The sequence below is a fragment of the Octopus bimaculoides genome, chromosome 1, assembly GCF_001194135.2.
Source record: "Octopus bimaculoides isolate UCB-OBI-ISO-001 chromosome 1, ASM119413v2, whole genome shotgun sequence".
NCBI classification, from domain to species: domain Eukaryota; kingdom Metazoa; phylum Mollusca; class Cephalopoda; order Octopoda; family Octopodidae; genus Octopus; species Octopus bimaculoides.
In genome coordinates, this window is record NC_068981.1 from 57,447,796 (window position 1) to 57,469,147 (window position 21,352).

General features: G+C 34.3%; 1 protein-coding gene across 1 annotated transcript; it reads left to right on the forward strand.

The window, feature by feature from the left end:
• Nucleotides 1-548: 548 nt before the first annotated feature.
• Nucleotides 549-21,317, forward strand: LOC106881032 (E3 ubiquitin-protein ligase RNFT1). Its single transcript, XM_014931230.2, has 5 exons — nt 549-1,360; nt 7,127-7,749; nt 15,420-15,505; nt 18,254-18,366; nt 19,299-21,317. Exons 2-5 carry the CDS (start codon nt 7,176-7,178, stop codon nt 19,504-19,506), a joined length of 981 nt encoding a protein of 326 aa, XP_014786716.2. The 5' UTR covers nt 549-1,360; nt 7,127-7,175; the 3' UTR covers nt 19,507-21,317.
• Nucleotides 21,318-21,352: the final 35 nt, after the last annotated feature.

Sequence of the window (21,352 nt, forward strand, 5' to 3'; positions counted from 1 at the left end):
TCATGGGATATGCTAGAAACAATAGCCAAATCTCCATTTAATCACATCTTTTCTGAAAATATTTACTTTTTTTTTTTTTACTGAAAAGGCTTATCCTATAGTTTTTACTTGTGTAGTGCTCCCAAAAGAATCATCGTACGTAGTGCCGACAAAATCGGTCCGGAGAAGGGAAGAGGGTGATGTAAAAAAAAAAAAAAAACATCAATTCCAAGGGCACTGTCAAAAAGTCTGAAAAGTCCCCGTCAAAACGGAGTAATTCCAACTTATGTGAGCGATCTATCCCTGACGTCTAATTTCGTATGACTTAGCACGTGAATCTACCTGCGTGAATTAAGAAGTTTATTTATTTTTAGATGTGTTGATACTCATTCTAACAAGATGGGTAAAATGATAAACTTCTTAAATCTCGCTGGTAGATTCACTTACTAAATTAAACGAAATTAGCAATAAAATTATGATTCCAACTGTTGAAAGAAAATTGAAATTGGGAAGCGATATATAAACTCGGGAAATGAGTCATCAGAACTTTTTAAGGTAGTGAATTGTTTACCAAGAAATATTATCGAATCAAAGACTGTAACTCAATTCAAGAATACTATTTTGAGAAACAATCTTTTTGATGTAATCTGAAAAAGTTTATTTCAAACGATTTCGTAATTACAATAGTAAGAAAACAGTAAACTGGTTAATAAAATTTGTACTTTCCATATACAAAAACCGTAGAATGAAAATTCAGCAGCAGAAGCTTAACAAACAATAAGGAAGCCTCTAAGTTCTTGCTTGATCTGCTAGAAATGAAGCCAAAGCTCCCTTAGATCACACCCTATGGGCATATTAGATAATGTAGTTCTATGGTTTGAATGCTTTTCATCATTGGTCTGCTCGACCAGCTCTGACCTAGGACTGAATATATTACAGTTACGAGCTGGATGTTTTTAAAGCTGTTATTCCAACAGTGAAGGTGTTTACGGCGTTGTCTTCAAGAACGATAATCAAAAGACGGAAGTCGTTCATGTCGACGGAACTGATCGGCGAGCTGATGATTTAGATTTATTGATTAGACTCGCGTTTATTTTATTTTTTATTTTTATACAACAACAACAATATATATATGTGTATGTATTCTTGTCTAGCCTTACAACATGGCAGTTATCAAGTAAAACTAACGTAACTATTTATCTCATGTTACTCAGTTTTAAACCTACTGACGACGTCCGGTGCCACGTTCTCTGTACAACATCAAAACACTTCAAATCGGACATGAAAAAAACAGAATTATATGATTATTTGTCTTTTACAAACCTATTGAAATCAAAAATAGTTCTTTAAATTTCTTAATATGATTCATATTCATTATACGGTAAGTAAATATTTCCTAAATTGTTTAAAGAAATGTGAGGCTGAAAGAAAAAAGGTGCATTCTCGAATATGTTTCAGGAAGACACTTTTCTTGTATTTATTTATGATCTTTTTCACAATCCATTGGATCCTTTAAATTATTTGATCGTTGCTGTTAACAAAATATTTTGTTTACCTTTTATTCGTGATAAAAGATTATGCTTGAATTATTGAAACCACGCTATTACAATCTCGATATTAGTCTGAATGCGTACTTCGTCATTTGCAACACCCCACCTTGTTGAATAAGAGAAACTTGAAATAACAATTAAATTTTGTTTCACACTCTGGTTTACCGTCACGTCCGAGATTTTCAGTAGTGGGGAAATAGGAATATGCAATGTTCATAACTTTTTTTAATTCTAGTGGGTACAGTTAATGAAAGCATGAGCTGTTTTATATGGTAATCGAAAGTGGAACGAAAACTGGTTTCGCCACAATGTTTACAACAGTAATGATTTTGTTTTAAAGCTCACATTAAGTGTTAGGAAAGGGCATGGTCAAACTATACTTGTACTTTTAACATCGACCCCAGGAAAATGACAAGTCGACCTTACCTGTAATTATACTAATCGCTATCACTTTAAATATTTTTGATTTGTTGATTTTTCATTCTGTTACCCTTACAGTTTAGACTGACAACTGTAGAATTTATTCTTTCTCTATTTCTTTCTTTTCTTTCCTTGTGCCCTTTATACCAGTCAGTGAAACTTGCAATTATTTCTGAAATAAAATATATTTACTTATGTTTTAGATCTGTTAATCTTAAAAACCCTTCCTTTTCCTACTGAAAACGCAATATCCTTTCCTTTACCTATATGTAAGTCTATGAGTTACCGTTATTTATTCATAGTTTCTAAAATATCTGACACTTTGTCTTATTTCAAATATATCCGAAACACCTTAATATCCCACTAGTCTTCCAGTGCATTATATAGGGTTACTATAGAGAAATTATCGTGGGTTTCATTTAATAAAGCCAAGTAACTTAAAATTAGAATGATTTTAAGTTAGGTTTCTTTTTAAATGAAAATCACTGCTTAATGTTTACATTTCTACTCTGTTATGCAAGTACATTAAAGCAAGAAAAGCTGCATTACCCCTGCAGAAATATTTTCAAATAAAGTGAATTAAAATTTTGAATATTTCTTTAATTATAAATCAGCTGGAAAGAAGGCTGATTTTTGGCTTTCCTATTTGGCCCCACATATCTACAGAACATTTTTTTTTTTGCTTTTCAACAAAGCATAAAGTCACTATTTTAAGGAGAGGGTGTATTGTATACTGAATCGATTATAGTATATTACTGGTACTATTTTATAGATTCTCGGAGAAATGGCTTAATATCAAGGACTACCATAATGTAAAATAGATGGAAGAAACTAAATATTGTTGTGCATTTAGTTAAGATCTCTACTGTTTCATGAATAACTACTGGATGCTCTCAACTTGGCGCAAAGGACCTGCATATTAGATTAGACAGAAATAGAAAATTATGACTCATTCTTTTCCAAAATACATTTGGTGTGTGAAGTGAAATGGTTTTGTCGTAGAATCGAAATTACGTTCCGGGATCCAATTGTAGAGAGTTTACCCCTTTTACAGCGGTCTCTACTTTTTCCTTCATTTATTATGAACCGCCCTCAAACCCCAGTGCGTTTGAACGTTCTCTTCATGTCATATATCATAGCAATTTGGCCTTGTATAATATGATATTGGACTGAAATTTTAGCAACACACGCTCAACAGCTGACTAATAATTGATTTAGTGCTAAGTTTCTAGCCAAGGCCACAATTTACTACGTGAAACCGCTGCTATTATTATCTTTTCGCTTATCAATTGCCACATGTTCATACCCTCCTTCATTTCTCATTGTAAACTCAGCTGTATTCATGTTATAAATCGTAAACAAAACAATCACTATTTTTCGATTCCCCGTTTTCTCCTACTATTGGTTTCTAATATTGGCACAAGGCCATAGCTCTTTGGGGACAATATGGTCGATTAAATCGATCTCAGTAGTCGATGAGTACCTTTTTATTGACTCCAGAAGGATGAAAGAAGTAATAATTATTTGCATTAATAATCTTTTAATAGTCAACTCTAATCGAATAGTCCTATGATTAAAAATATTTTAACAGTCTTTCTTAGAATTATGTATGACCACATATGTGATTTGGCCTTTCTTTATTCAGATGGCAGGGTGTGATTTGAGGAAGGTTTGGTTACTAACCTTAGAGCAATCATATAGATGTTTACTCATTTCCTCTTTCACTATTTCTTCTTTTGTTTTTTGAAAGACTGTGTGTGGCAAGAACAATATGCATTAAAGTATTTTACATTGCCTACCAACATTCTGAGTTCAACTACTGCTGAAGTCAACCTTGATCTTTATCTTTCTATGTTTGATAAAAGATAGGAACAAATCATCCATCTTCATCATACTTCAGTGAAATTAGGCTTTAAAGTTGGTTTGATTTGGAGGAAGAGTTTGCGCACTTGACCTTCGCAGAAGCAACTTCTCTCTGCTAGATTGGTGAGATTGACACACATCATTAATAGCTGTAAGATGGCAGTTGCAGAAAAATCATGGGCAGGGAGCATATTACATAGAGCTGACATTTTGAGAAGGTAAAAGTGGGCTTATGGTTAGTAAGGGTCTAGGAGTAGAGATGGACACAGTATAGGTGATTAGAGGTGGAGAGACAAACGTGTTTTAATAATGAGACCATCCAGCTCTGAGGAACAGAGATTATTAGGAAAGCCACTAAGAGGCGTCAGCAAATATGTGGACCAGAGTGTTGGTGAGTCACTACTTGCCAATCAGTTGGGTGACCTTGTTTAGGATGCAATCTCAAACATCTGTGTGCATGTATGTAGCAGCAGCACCATTCTATTTGTAGGTCTCATCTGAGCTTTTATTTACATTATTTACGATTGACGGATATTTGTCCTCATCTTGTTTGTTGTTAACACGTTTCGGCTGACATACCCTCTAGCCTTCATCAGGTAGCTTGGGGAAATTTCGAATCTGGGTTCTCATTCCTAAGATATTTTTCTATGTTGTTGTTATTATTATTATTATTATCATTATTCAGGTCACTGCCTGGAATCGAACTCGGAATCTTGGGGTTAGTAGCCCGCGCTCTTAATCACTACGCCATATGCCATAGTGGTTAAGAGCGTGGACTACTAACCCCAAGATTCTGAGTTTGATTCCAGGCAGTGACCTGAATAATGATAATAATAATAATAACATCGAAAAATACCTTAGGAATGAGAATCCAGGTTCGAAATTTCCCCCAAGATACCCGATGAAGGCTGGAGGGTACATCAGCTGAAATGTGTTAACAACAAACAAGAAGAGGACAAATATCCATCAATTGTAAATAATGTACATAATTCCTCATCAATTAAATATAGAACTGTATCAGCTGAGCTTTGTAGAGTATTAGTGGTTGTTGGAAGCTGAAGTATTTTCTGATCCTGAAGAGAAAGGTCAATTTTTGAAGATGTTCATATTTTTGAGTGGCTGGGATCCAATATCATGTTCTTTTTTTTTATGTGTAGTGATAATGTTCTACAGCTGAGACAACCATGACTCCTTTTGAGGATATTTTCTAGATCTCTGCTCATACAGTCAGGGCATGTTTGGTGTGAAGCATCTGTCTTCACTAAGTAGAAGCGAGTGTGATAAGATGATAATTGGCATGGTCAGAGAGATTGTCCTTCCTGGGGGTGGGACACACTGCACTGTGATTCCAAAGCTTGCAATGTATCCTGGTTTGTTGGCTATTTTTAATATTAAATAAGAAAGAAAAATTATCTTTGGAAAATTATTAGAAACAAGTTAATTAAGAATCATATGTATCATAGCATTCTCAATTTATGGCTTCCATCTTTTGTGAGAAAACAAAATCTCTGATATTTTAAGGCAGCCTTTCTGAGCTATCAAATCACAGGTTGAAAACATAAAGCTTGTCATTGATATCTAGTTTTTAATACTACACCAGGAAAGTTACTTATCTCACTCTAGTCCCTGCATCAAGTCTGAAAACTTAGAAGTTGATTTAGCTTAAAATTTGATATTTTAATGGGAACAATATATAAATAAAGCAAACATTAACCCTGTAACATTCAGATTACTCAAATGTAATGTTTATCATTTCACATTGTTTTGAATTAATCATGCACTCTTTTGTAACTTCAAGAGTTTGATAATGTGATTGTTTATTTTTAGAATGACATTGTAGGATAGATGGTGGAGGCTAGATTTGACTGGTTTGAACATAAAACAGGTAGAATATTTGGGCTAGATATGGCCAGTTTAAATGCTAAAGGGTTAAATATAGTTTAATTATCATAGTTTTATTATTTTTTTGGTTTATGCTTTTAATAATTTGAGGAAAAGTTGATAGAAATCTTAGAAAGGAACCACATTGAATTCTAGATATCTCTTCTGCAAAATGGTTCTATTCGTAATGGAGATATTGCATGATATAGATTACTGTAGCAGATATTGTCCCAAACTGGATCATGGAAATGCACCTTAACACTGATCCCAACTTCTAATCTGTAGCAAGTCAAGATATTTTCTGTTGGTTAACTTCACTGATAGCTGAAACTCATATGACTATCAGAATATATCCAAAGAGAAGAAAAAAATGTAATTGATTGATAGAAAAAGACAAACCTTTCTACAAAGGTTTTTGTAAAACTAACTGTTGAGTTACCCATGTAAAAAGCAAACATAAAAAAAAAATACAACTACAGTGATCTGGCTGGTTTGAACATAAAATAGATAGAATATTTAAGTTAGATGGCCAGTTTAAATTATATCATTCAATCTGGCCATATTTGGCCAGATTGAATGATATCATTTGTAGATAAACTGAAACAAAAGATGGGGCAGTTGTGAGTGGAACAGCCTTGATCATAGGCTTATATGATCAGGGCTGATGTGGAGCCAAACAACAACAATTCTATTGCATCCTCTATGCTACACAATGAGAATACCATTTTAAGCTACATTAAAAAATGGATATGTTAACTTTTATAAGGGCATGCCTGAATAGTTCGGAAACAGAGGAGTAGATGCCATTTGGATAAACTACTGATCTAGCAGTTGTTTCACTGCCTCTTGGTAGGACACTTCATTCTACATTTTCTCTGTTCACGTTGTTTAGCCATTGGTCAGAGCTGATCCAAGGGATCACTGATCAAAGATATTCCAGCAATGACCATTCTACCTATATTTTTAGACAATGTATCTAGGACCACTTTATCCAGTGTGTCCTTTTTATAACATGATAAGGTGTTATTTCAGGTAGATTTGCCTTCACTTCTAACAAGTCAAGCAACTGCATACAATTTCCCCTCATTGGCTCATGTTCATCTCAATGTCAGGAATAGGAAACTTTGCTGGAATAACTTTATTTCACATTGTCTTCATGCTCTGGAATACATTTTAGTAAGTAATATGAAATCAGTTCAACCAATTTACCGTAAGGATGTATAGTTAGTAAAAATATCATAAAAGATTGTTTCAGTGTACTTTTATTTTCAATTTTTATTTTTTAAACTAGGGGAGGGCGCCCTTAAATGTATATTGTATAGGTTAATTTACATATGTAGACATGCAGTATCTTTTACTGCCTTTTATTATAGCACTTAAAATGATGTAACCAAATGACATACTTATACAGTGTTGAATTTTATTTTTTCCAGCTAACCCTCTAGTTGTAGCCTGCTTTATAAGCAGTTTCAAATCGTCTCAATGGCTACAGGATCTCCTTTAAGCAATTCCCAGCTTGTTTATTATTTTCGAGGCCTGCCTTATTCTTCAAACTTAACTTCAAATTTGGGATCTCAAGTCCAGAATTTGTTCCCATTGTTGAGACCTAGCTCCCACAGCAGTTTAAGAAGCAGTGAACCTTTGGCAAGTTCAGTCAGAAATAATTCACTGAGCAATAATAACAGTTCCACTCCTCATCTTTATCCACAACAATCCATGGTTATTAACATGGACCCACTTGCTAACAGAGACACAGTTAACACAAACTTTGATCTTAATGGTATATCAACTAACAGTAATAATCCCACTGAAGGTGTTTCAAGTGGGAACAATTTAAATGGATACCAGCAACAACAACAACAACAACAGCAACCACAGCAACAACAGCAGGATTTACTTGGCCTCAGAAATATTTCACATGGTCAACATGGACATGCTCATCATGAACATAATACTGACAATAGATCAGACTGGCGTATTGTATTCAAATTGTTACAGAAATCTGGAATATTTGCAGTTATTCTTTTTATAAAAGTTATGTATGATCACAGACTTGGTAAGTACATTCCTTTTACTTCCGTATGTGATTCTTTATATCCTATTTAAATATTGATTTCAAATTTTGGCAAAAGGCCAGCCCCAAAAGGATGAAAGGCGAAGTCGACTGCAAAAGCATTTGAACTCAGAAGCATAAAATCAAAAAGAAATGCTACTAAGCCATTTTATCTGGCATGGTAACGATTCTGCCAGCTTGTCGCCTTATCCTATTTGAATATTAGGTGATGTGAGTTAGAGTTCATCCTTAATCATCATCATCATCATTGCTTTAACGTCAACTTTTCCATATTTGCATGGATCAGACAAAATTTGTTTAGGCAGATTTTTACAGCTGCATACCCTTACTGTTGCCAACCCAAATCTGTTTCCAAGCAAGATAATATTCCCCCTTGATTAAACATGTTTTCACAAAAGATTGGAAATGAAGGATACTGCTTACATGATGGTGACACTCATTTACAATTGTCATGCCATGTTTAGGTGAGGAGACAGTAACACACATACACATGCGCGACTTCTTTCAGTTTCTGTCTAGTAATTCACACATAAAGCTTTGATCAGTTCAAGGCTATAGTAGAAGACTTTTGCCACAGATGACACACAATGGGACTGAACCCTGAACTATATGTTTAGGAATTAAACTTCTTACCACACAATTATGCCTTATATTTAAAGTCACTGGAGGCACAAAGTAAAAGCAATAATTAAATTATTAGAAGGCAACTAAAGAGTTGATTTTCACAAGGGTAGAAGTGTAATTTCTTTCTTTATTTTGTTGTAAAAGTTATTTCTTTAATGTGGACATATTTAGATAAAATTTGGTATCTGCTAAAAAATGCATCGCTATGTTCTTGATTAACATGAAAATGAATACTAAAAGTTATTATACACACAGTACCTTACAAAACACAAATCTATTGAATTTTATAGTATTGTTGTTGTTTAACCCCAAGTCAACCATGATCCAGCAAACTTATGGTTAAAGTTGTACCAACTCTGATCATCCTGTCGTCTATTCAAACTAAATAGTAGTGCTTCCTTATCATATCAAATATCCTTTCTTTTTATTAAGGTGGGTTTGAGGGAGATTTGACTGATATTTCTAACATGTCCAATGGCTGTGTAGGCAATTTGCCATTTGCCCAGTTAACATATATACATATTAATATATGTTAATATAAATGTATGTTTTCGAGTGCCTGTATTTACTGATCAGTATTATTATTAATTGTCTTCATGTCCCAATTTATTTGTTTTCCATCCCTAATCTTTTAATTAATTCGTCATAACTACCCAACAGTGAAAACATAACCTACTTTTAATTATAATTTGTTGAGTATCAATCTTTTCCTTCTTCACAACATTATGAGGTATCAGGTGTTAGTCGTGTGTTATTTTATACTTGTCTTACCTTGTGAGACAGGTGTGATAGTAAAAAATTTACTGGGGAAAGTGCACAGAATTGGAAGGGGTAGAAGTGTAAAAGAGTATAATATTGTGGAAGGAAAAAAAATTCTTTCACTGAAGGAAATAACCAGCCACTTGCTTGCCATTTTCCTTCTCTATGAGGTTAGCTATTCTGAATCAATGTTTGGAAACAGATGTTGCAGTAAAAATTTATTGTCAGTCATGGAAAATAAGGTCACAGAAATCACTACAGCATAAAGGAGAGGTCTTGCCAAGTCAAGTAAGTTTCCCCAGGTTTAATTCCTGGTTGAAGCTAAATCACCTTGATCCACATTACTAATGCTATCGACAAACACCTGAATGTCAGTCACACATTTTCACCTTTGTCTGTTAATTAGTGGTGCCATGGTTCATTGAAGAATGCTGTGGCTTTTTGGACAATGGTGTGAACATCATTTCACTCAAACAGGAGATTATATTGCGTGATTGGGGTGAAAACACTAAAACACCTTATCTGGAAAAGAGGTGTGTATATGTATGTGTGTGTGTATGTATATGTGTGTGTATATATGTGTGTGTGTGTGTGTGTATATATATATCTATATATATATATATTATATATATATGCATGGCTTAGTGGTTAGGGTATTCAGCTTGTGATCGTAGGGTCATGAGTTCAATTCCCTGCAGTGCAAGATACTTTATTTCTCATTGCTCCAGTCTACTCAGCCAACAAAAATGAGTAGTACCTGTATTTCAAGGGGCTAGCCTTGTCACACTCTCTGTCATGCTGAATCTCCTTGAGAAATATATAAAAAGGGGTACGTGTGTCTGTGGAGTGCTCAGCCACTTGCACGTTAATCTCACGAGCAAGTGGTTCCATTGATCATATCAGCTGGGACCCTCATTGTTGTAACCGACGGAGTGCTTCCTAATATACATACACATTTAAAATGACAAATTTGTTTCATAACTCGAAAACATGCAAATAACTTATATTATCATATTTGATAATAAATAAATTACTTACATGTCTTCATTATTGCAAAATGCAAAAAAATTGTTCAAAATAATGCAAAATTTGTGGTACATCTTCAGTTGAAAGAAAATCTTTATATATACACAATTTGAGGGTATATGTCTGTGTATATTTCTATATATTTATACACTATTGCATCTGCTACATTGAAAGCAGTGTAGTATGTAAATGTTTGTAAAGAATGTGAGAACATATCCGTGTGTCTGTAGACAAACACATAAGTGTGTGTATTTATATATAGATGTATATACAGGGTGGGTGCAAAAGTGGGTATACAGTTGTGAAAGGGAAAAAGCACATACAATGCTCATTTATTTTATCGAAAAAATTAAAAGTTAGCCTTGTTTTTGATATTTTCAGTATCATTATTCATAATAATACATTTATCATAACTATAATAATCCTGTTATTGTAACTTAGTTTTTTTTTGATAAAAATAAATGAGTTTTGTATGTATTTCCTTTTTCCATTACTATATACCTACTTTTGTACACACTCCTGTATATAGATGTATATATATATATATAGATGTGTATACTGTTCTTGTAATGAAAACTATAAGATACTTCACTCTTTACTGTTTGGGGATGTTAATTTGGAGCATCATAAATAAGACTTCTTTGAACTTTGGAAAATTCTAACTGAATCTTGTTTTTAGTTTTCTCGTTGTCTGTTCGCCTATGCCCTTTTGACATTTCAAAGCCTTAGAAGTTTGCTCATAAAGAGTTACATACATATGGATAAATGGACGGATATTTATGTATTTGTTTTGCAAGATTCGGCCAATTAACCGGATGCATTCTATATGCTTGTTCTTCACTTCATCTTTATTATCATCATCATCATTATTATTATTATTATTATTATTATGATTATTAGTATTATTTTGGTGTCCTTTGTCTGAAATCTTTTGTCACTCGTCCTGTGACCTCTCCAGTGACTCTACATCCCGTGTGTCTACTCCTGTCCTGTTTAGTCCCTTCTGACAGAATGGACTAAACAGAACTGAATGTGTGACAGAAGATTTCAGACAAGGGATCCTCAAATAATAATAATGAAGATGAAGTGAGGAACAATCATGTTGAGTGCATCTGGTTAATTGGCCCAAAATGACTCACCCCAAATATAACAACATATACATGAATGTCTATGCCACAGAATCTCCATAAACTAGACACCAATAGTTAAGCATTGTCTAAGCCTAATCAGGTTACCTAATGAAGAAAATCAAACAATACCAAAGTAAGCAATCCTCACAAACAATGAATCTACAAACTTTGCATTTTACAAGATGAGTCTAAGATTTAAGAAATTCACAATTGAGCATAATATATGTGTATCCCCATCATCAGCTGCCCAAACAGATATCATTGTGGTTTCGACACCTGGGTAGTACTGTTCAATCTGGCATTGTCCACAGTATTAAAAATATAACATTCCAAAGTTTGTTTTGATATAACGGTAAGCTTCTGGCTAATTGCAATTCTGATCTCAGACCAGAATTACTTCTTACTTCTAATAATAGTCTGAAAAATGGAATATTCTTCACAAAATTCATGATTATGATACTATTATTACTATTGTTATGGTCATCATTACTGCCATATGTCTGTCTTTAGCAAGCTGACAGAATTGTTAGCATGTTAGGCAAAATGCTGGCCTTGTGCTAAAATTTGAAACCAATATTACTTTCTCTACAATTTAAATTGTAGCAGTCTTAGCAAAAAATTCCATCTCTATTTAATAATAACCTGTTGGCTGGTTTCTCCTGCCACACTTTGCATCATATAAAGAGATGGGGAGACAGTAAATGCGAGTTAACATAAGAAGTTAAGAGGAACATAGAAATTCACACATAGTGGTAGGGGGATGGTAAAGATAAAAGGTACACCAAATACATGACACATACACACAAACATTTGCACACCCACATACATGCAATCTTCTCTCCCTCATACACACACACAGAGTAGGAGAGACAGAGGAAGGTGAGAGGGAATAAATGAGTGCCATTGGCTGTAGCTGAAAAAGGCTTTGGGGGCCTTACAGAGGCAAAGTGATTGAGGTCCTTTCAAATGTTGGGCCTTACAGAGGCAATGACCAAGACCTTTGGCATTATGTCGTGCTTGAGAAAAAGACCCATCAAGCCAAGTAAAATCACAGTTGTGGCAGATACCAGTGTCATGCAAATGGCACCCTTGCCGGTGGCACATAAAAGCACCCATTACACTCTTGGAGTGGCTGGTGTTACAAAGGGAATCCAGCCGTAGAAGCAATACCAAAACAGACTGGAGTTTGGTGCAGCCTTCCAGCTTGCCAGCCCTGGTCAAACCGTCCAACCCATGCCAGCTTAGACAACGGACGTTAAATGATGATGATGATGATGATAATATATGTATGTATATATATATATATATATATATATATATATATATATATATATATATATATATATATATATATATATATATATATATATATATCACCATCATCATCATCGTTTAATGTCTGTTTTCTATGCTGGCATGGGTTGGACGGTTCGACTGGGGACTGGCAAGCCAGGAGGCAGCACCAGGCTCCAATCTGATCTGGCAAGATTTCTACAGCTGGATGCCCCTCCTAAGGCCAACCACTCTGAGAGTATAGTGGGTGCTTTTTACATGCCACAGGCACAGGAGCCAGTCAGGTGGCACTGGCATCGGCCACATTTGGATGGTGCCTTTTACATGCTACTGGCACAGAAGCCAGTTGGGGCAAGGAGGCTAGCATCAACTACGTTCGGATGGTGTTTATTGTGTGCCACTGGCATGGGAGCCAGTTAAGCGGCACTGGCATCGGCCACTACAATTTCCATTTTGATTTTGATTTGATTGAGATTCTGATTGTGATTTTGATTTGGATTTTTGATGTTACTTGACTCAATAGGTCTCCTCAAGCACAGCGTGTCGCCCAACAATTCAAAAGTACTTTTTAAATGGGCTGGCTATGAGACACTGGTATAGGCTACGGCTGTGATCTCACTTTACTTGCCAGTCTTCTCAATCACAGCATATCTACAGAGGTCTCAGTCTCTTGTCATTACCTCTGCTTCACCACCTCATTCCATGTCTTCTTGGGTCTCCTTCTTCCACGAGTTCCTTCCGCTGTTAGGGAGTGACACTTTTTCGCACAGCTCCCCTCATCCATACGCTGCACATGATCATATCAGTGAAGTCGTCTCTCTTGCACACCACATCTGATGCTTCTTATGTCCATCATTTCTCACAGAGCGCTTACACTCTGTTGTATGTGCACACTGACATTACATATCTAGCAGATCATACTAGCTTCATTTCTTTCAAGCCTACATATGTCCTCAACAGTCACGGCCCATGTTTCACTGCCGTGTAGCATGGCAGTATGCACACATGCATCTTATAGTCTACCTTTCACTCTGAGCGAGAGGCCCTTTGTCACCATAGAGGTAGGAGTTCTCTGAACTTTGCCCAAGCTATTCTTATTCTAGTGGCAACATTCTCAGTGCAACCACCCCCACTACAGACTTGGTCACCTAGATAGCAGAAGCTATCAACTACTTGTTTCTCCCACTGGCATGTGATGGAATCTGTTATTTGAGCATCTTCGGTGTTTAATGCCTTTCTGCATCTGCTGCACACAAAAGGTATCATCCTGGTTAACCTTCCTTTGATGTTGCTGCACTTCTTATGCGGCCATAGCTTACACTGGGTACATTGAATGGATTTTCTACCTACACCTTTTCTACAGATTGAGCAGGGCCATCTACTTGAAGGGGTTTGTGATTTGTTCACCTTCCTACTTACTAGGATTTGGTTTTTGCAACATTGACTCTAAGGCCCTTTGATTCTAAACCTTACTTCCACACCTAAAATTTGATTGGGAAATCCCATAACGAATCAGTTTATTGGTTATTTCCACTCATTGACTGTTTTTTTTTTAAAGCTGCATTAGAGATCTGCATAGAAGAAGGTTGATCTGAAGGCTTGCATTGGGGATCTGGATTGGAGTAACTTAGGAAAACTTACCAACAGTCTTAACCAAAAAATAAGGGGCCTGTCCATTCTAGGTTAACTCTAACCCTAACCCTAACCCCTAACCCTAAAACCCTAACCCTAACACCAACCCTAATCCTAACCCTAACCCTAATCCTAACCCTAAAACCCTAACCCTGACCCTAACACCCTAGTGGAAATTGTGCAGGTGTTAATCTGAAAAATTACCAAACCCTTTTTGTGGTCCGAAAAACGGGTTGGGGTGGTGGAAGCCTCGGAAATTTTACCCATTTATATTGTGTAATTCACTGGCAAATTGTTACACACCTCTTTGTTTCATTGTTGTTAAATAAATGGATTGTCAATAAATTTTTTTCTTCAGCATGAAATATAAACAACACTCTTTTGCTCCCAAAGTAGTATATGTGCGTGTGTGTGAGAGTAAGAGGGGAGAAAGATGAACAATTTAAAATAAATAAATGATTTAAAATAAATATATTTTAATTGTTGTGTTAGAAAGTATATATAATCTCATTATAAAATATAGTGTCTTTCAAAAACATCCTATATTTGAAACTATCTCATATTTAAGAAAAAAAAAGCATTTTACATTTTACACTTACTCTGTCTTCCTTACCTACCTTTTCTGTCTCCCTCTCCCACTTTTTCTTTACTTTTTTTTTGTTAGACACTGGCAAACAAACTCTGTCTTCCTTACCTACCTTTTCTTTCGTTAGATGCTTTCTGTCTCCCTCTCCCATTTTTTCTTTACTTTTTTTTGTTAGACCCTGGCAAACAAACTTTGTATCTCCCTCACTCCCCCTCTCACACACACACAATTTCTCTCTCTCTCCTTCACACGCATACACACACTTTGACTTCGCCATGTTAGCAAACTTCAAAATTTGTAAAAATTATGGTTGAAAATCGATTTTTACAGCTATACGCGGGTGCCTCTGTGAGAAAAAGTTGATGGAAATGCAGATAGGGTCATGACGAATGTCCTCCTAGAATTGGAGCGACATGTGTGCTAATTTGTGGACGTGCATAAATTACTTTCACGCACACACACACATCCTGCTTTTATATATACAGATATTCATATGATTTTTAATAAACAAATTATATAGCCATATATGAAAAAATAACATTTTTTGAAATCTTCTGTTGTTAATTTTATCTATATTCTGTCTCTGTTTTTATATTTTTCAGGGCTGTTAATATTCTTTAGTCTCTTAGGAACATTTTGCTATGCAAATCGAGGCTTTGATAGGCAGACACATCAACTTATTGCTCGGGTGAGTTTCTAGTTGCTATCACAGCAAAAAAGAAAAACAAAGAAAACTTTAAATCAGAGGTTCTCAACTGGGGTCCATGGTAAATTTTCAGGGGCCATGAAAAAATTGTGCTTTAGACCAGTAAAGTTTATGTGCAATAAATTGGTTATACGTCCATAACACACAAAATATTTTAACAATTTTTATACAAGTCCTAATAATATTTAATTATAAAAAATGATAGGACTTTTTAGACATTGAATGGCTATGGGGGTCCACCCAAGTAAAATAGGAATCAAAGAGGTCCATAGGTAAAAAATGCTTGAGAACCCCTGCTCTAAATAATCTTTGATGCTGTTTTCTTTTTCCATGTTGTAACCTTTTATATTCTTACTCTTTCTGTAATACTTTCTGTTCACCTAATGCAATATTTAATTATTCGAAGGAGATAAACACAAGTAATTGGAGTGGCCTTATTACATTACTGTCAATAATTTTACCAACCCCAACCTTATGACTGTCAGGAAGATTTTAATTAAAAAGTAAAAAGGATAAAACTAAATATAGTAAAGCTCTGCTGTTTCAGGTAGACTTCATAATTTCTTTTTTATTTCTTTTATTGATAAACATGTTAGGATAACATTTCAAGATGTGTCAAACTTAGTGCAACAGGATACTGAATATGAGTACTATAAACATTTCTATACAGCATTAAAACCTCGTTAGGGTGTATCTCTAGCTGCTCTAGTGTGTTGTCAAGGACTAGATTTAATAAAACAATATTGGAATTTCAACACACACACACATATTTCTGTTAATACCACTGACACCACTTACTGTAGCATAGTTTCCTGTTATTTCCCTACTCTTAACTATTGGATGCAGTCAAGGTTAAACTGATCTCAGTATGTTCTCCATTTTTCTTGGTGGTGCCAAGATGAATTTTAAAAATTGTTTAAGCATTGGACAGAATGCCTCATAGTATTTGTTCTGATTCCCTGCACCATGAATTCAAATCCTACCAAAGTCAACTTCGCCTTTTATCCTTTCAGGGCCAATGAAAATAATATGAATCCAGTGCAGTGGATTGGTGGAACTAGGAAAGTTGGGTTGGATGTCTTGTGATATTTATTCGAGCCCTTTGTGTTCTGAGTTCAAATCTTGCCATGGTCTACATAGGTGGTAGACTTAATCCATCGCTCAGTTGGGTACCTATACCTCTGTAAAGGGTTAAGGACACTGCCTTCCCTCTTAACTAAAAGATAAAAAATAAAACACAACTGTGATGTTTAATGCTTCAAGTCAAATTCAATATTGGTTTTTCTAGTGTTATATAGAAATTAAATTTGACACTGTAAGTTAACCAAACACTGTTATTGCTAACCACATATAATTTCTTTATAGTTATATCATCAGTTCACCTGGAACAATCTTCTAGATGTTCTAGATGAGCTCTGCACATCCACCACAGACTGCAAATGTATTTTTATAATAATTCAGTTCTTACAGTATCACAATATAATCTGGTCATAATTGTCTTTAAATCTAATGATATACTTTTAGAAATAAAGATTAAATCAGATTGAAGTCATAATATATATATAAATAACCTAAAGTTTATTTATACTTATGCCAGAGTAGGATTTTGACTACTATAGCACACTTTGTCAACAATCATCTGACATCACTGTTGTTTTACAGTTATGTGTTGACAGACACAGTGTAACACCAATTATAAGATACAAACCATTAATCTTTGGTCAGAAGGTCAAACCTTATTGAGTCAGCTTGCTGTAATTCTTACAATATTTGAATAAAAAATATAAAATTAAAATGTATTTTAAATTTGTTGTTTTGAAAGAGAGATAAGAATTTTGATTCTTGTTTTAATAGTAAAGTCAATCAAACTTAGGTAAACTATTCCAAAACTGGTATTTCTAACCATGTGCAATTGGCTTGAAAAGTCATGAAAACATGTTTTCACAGACATTCATATGTCATAAATAAGGATTTCTCACTTTGACACAAAGATACACGTTTTTAGGGAAAGGATTCATTGAAATAAAATAAGTAAAGTATTGCCTACAAATATTTTTTTGATGACAAGAGGAATGAAAAGCAAAGTTAAAATTTGAACTCAGAATACAGAAAGTTGAAACCAAACATAGTACAGTCTCATTGTCATATATAATGTCCTACACCTTATTGTCATATATAACGTCCTACAAACTACTGAGATTTCAGGGCATCAGTAAAGATGTTTGTGTAATGTTTCAAAGCATAGTTATTGGAGTGGTTTTCTCTTACCTTTTACTGTTTTATGGGAATATTTAATTTTATTTCATTCGTATTTACATTCTGAGTTCAAATTCCACTGAGATTGACTTTAACTTTTGTTCTTTTGGGGTTGATAAAATTAGTACCAGTTGAATACTGGGGATGATGTAATCGACTTACTCCCTCTTTGAAGTTGCTGGCCTTGTGCCAAAATTTGAAACCAGTATTTCAATTTATCACTGCATGTTACTTAAATCAGTTAAATAACCTCCTTACACTTAGGAAAACTGAACTATTAAGTTTTGAACACTATAGTTATTTGATATAATTGTTTGGCCTTTAAGCCAGCATTTAATGAATCCAATTTACTGTAACCTCCTCTACATGCTAAATAAATGACTACCAGTCACAATTAATATATTACACATGAAAATTTCATTTTAGTCTGGTCATAGTTTACCAGTTTTTAACTTTTTTTCTTTCTCATTGTAGCAAGGTGGTGCTCAGCATAGAACTTTGCTATCTAAACTCTGGTTGATATTATTTCTTCTTGGTAATATTTTGTCTATATATATTGTATTTGCTGATCAGAAACTCTACCGGACGTAAGTAAATTCTCTTTCTCCGTATCAATTTTTATTTCTTAAAAATGTATGTAAGTAAGTGTTTTTAGTCAGAACCTAGTGATTAGTGAATTTGTTTTGGAAATGATAGTACTGAGATTGTGTTGACTAGCCTCAGACAGCAACATGGTATAACATTTCATTTCATCTAACATCTTTAAAATCAACATCAATAATACAGAATTACATGGTACCATACAATTTGTCATTTGTTTAATATCCAGATCCAAGCAACTCGTTCAATATGTAATCTAAAGAAAAGAATTGCAATATCTTTTAATAAAATAATAGGTATTGCAAAGCTTATTTTGTTTTCAGATAAAAATATACATAATGAAAATTTTGGCTGAAATTAAAATCACCCTTTTGAGAAAAAACAAAAGTTAACATCCAGAAAAGAACCAATAAAAAAAATCAAATTCAAAACACGTTCCAGATTAACATCTAATCTTTTTTCATTTTGGTATTCTTTTCTATTAGAAAATTTATTGTAAATCAATGTTTTTTCTAAAAATTTCTTACCATCATTAACTGAAGTCATGTACTAATGTATTAACCTCCATAGACCACTAGATTTACAAGCTCAGTGCTCAGCTTTTGTTCAATCTATCAAAATGAAAGATTAATATGTTCATAGATAAAATGTTAGTCTATTGCAGCTTAATGTTCCCAGAAAACATTTAACTTATTTCTTCAAATTTTGTGGAATGAAACATGTAGTGTTAAATGTTTTGCTTAGGGACACAACAAAACGTTAACTGCAGTTTCTGTTACATTAGCTTCTCACCATAAAATAATAAATAATGTTCTTCATTGATTTTGTTGTCAGTGTGGATGCTTCTAAGATTTTGCTTTTTACTTCTTAATTTTAAGGTAAACCATTAATGCTGTTTTTCTGTTTCTTATATTTTTAGATTATACCTCCAGCTTCCTGTTATGGAAAAGTTAGATATATGGTCACTTGCTTGGATTATAGGAATCACAGATTTTGTACTTAAATTTATTTGTATTATCTTAAAATCTTTGGTTGCCATGTGGCCACGAACATATATACCTTACCGTCGAAGGGTAGGCATTTCTCTTCTCTTTGTTTCCATGGCACTTTTTAAATATTCTTTCTAGATTGGCTATATATTAAGCTAATATTAGAAATTTTGTTGGTCTTCCTTTGTTATTGTTAGTATCAATATTGCTATTTATAGAGCTCCCCATCTGATCTTTATACTTGCTACAATGGTATAAAATCTAAAGCAAATAGATGATCAGATAAACTGCATGCACTCACTCACTCATGCAACATTTTGACAATAAAATAAAGCACTCCATTTGTGTCAGTTCAACACATAAGATCTACAATAATCCAATAATAATACTTTGCCTAGGTTACCGGTCTATCTCCACCAGTTTAAAGAAACTATTATACAGTTTGATCTCATAGTCATTTCACAAAAGGAGCTGTAACCTGTTAGGAGAATCACTGATTAAATATCTGATGCTGAACTCAGTTGAACCAATGAGAGTGCCTTTACATGGTCAAGTGACCTGCTAGCAGTGTCTCCTTAAATCATATCCCGCTGTCTTAATGAAGAAAGAAAAAATTGGATTATGTAGTTCTAGTTACACAAAAAGACAAAATGGTCACAAATGGAATGCTTTCAATCACAAGTTTGCTTAGTGAGGACTGATCTGATGTTAAAAAACACACCCTACATCTACTCAGGCTTTTTATTTATTCAGTAAAACAAGACTATTAAAATTAAATTAGTATTAGCTTGTGAATAATATTTTTTTTTCTAGTGCCATGTTAAAAGTACCCAGCACACTCTGTAAAGTGGTTGGCATTAGGAAGGGCATCCAGCCATAGAAACCAAGTTAAATCAGACTGGAACTTGATGCAACCCTCTTGCTTGTCATCTCTGGTCAAACCATCCAATCCATGGAAAACAGACATTAAAAGATGATGATGATGAATCAGATGTACTTATCAATGAAATTGTTGTTTGTGTTGCTTAGCCCTAGATCAACCTGGATCTAACAAATCTATGGTCAAAGACATTCTACACGTGTCCTTTTCTTATTTCAGATGGATGTGATTTGAGGGAGATACGACTGCTATTTCTAGCAGGTTTTGTGTCCATGTAGGTTTCCTCATTGGGTTGTTAGCCCTGCTGACTTCAGTATAAAATCATTACAAAATGTGATTTGTGATGTTCAAGCCTTTCTTAAGGGAACTAGTGATACAAGGAAAATGAAGCAACTGCTGCTCAGAACTGAAACTAGGCTATTGTTGTTGTTGGTTGTGAGCTTTGCCTTCTGTATGATTCAACCAAAAATGGCATATAAACCCCTCTGGGTTTTTACTGCAAACTTTTGAAACATTTAATTCCTTTAAGCCTTATGTTGAATTGAAATGCACATAATATGTAGTCCTTAATCCTTTTAGTGATTAGAAATGTTGATGAAATGCAGTTAGTTCAGTATAAATCATAAATTTATAACTATTGCATGAATTTGGATCAAATTTGTTGATACAGTATAATGATCATTGATGTACATAGTGAATGTGGTTTTTACCTATTGTTGTTGATCTTTATCTATTGTCATGTCACTTTCACCTGCCAAAGTAGGTTGAATACTGTTAATAAATCATTAATCATCATCATCATCACTTAACGTCCACCTTCCATGCTGGCATGGAATAGTATCAAATTCTAGCCTATTGCTTGAGGTATTGATCACCATTAGGCTGACATCAAAAGAAGAAAAAAATCTAGAGAATTTGACTTGGTATATAGCTAGTTCTTTATAAAATGAGGTAAAACTTTGGTTCTCACACAGAATGTTTAGTTCTAGTTTTTGACCAAACAATACTATCTGAACTACTGTTTCACACTGTTATGGATTTGGTAACAGGTGTAGATACCTGCAGTGTAGAACTTTTAAGAGTTAACAAAAAAAAAAAAAAAGA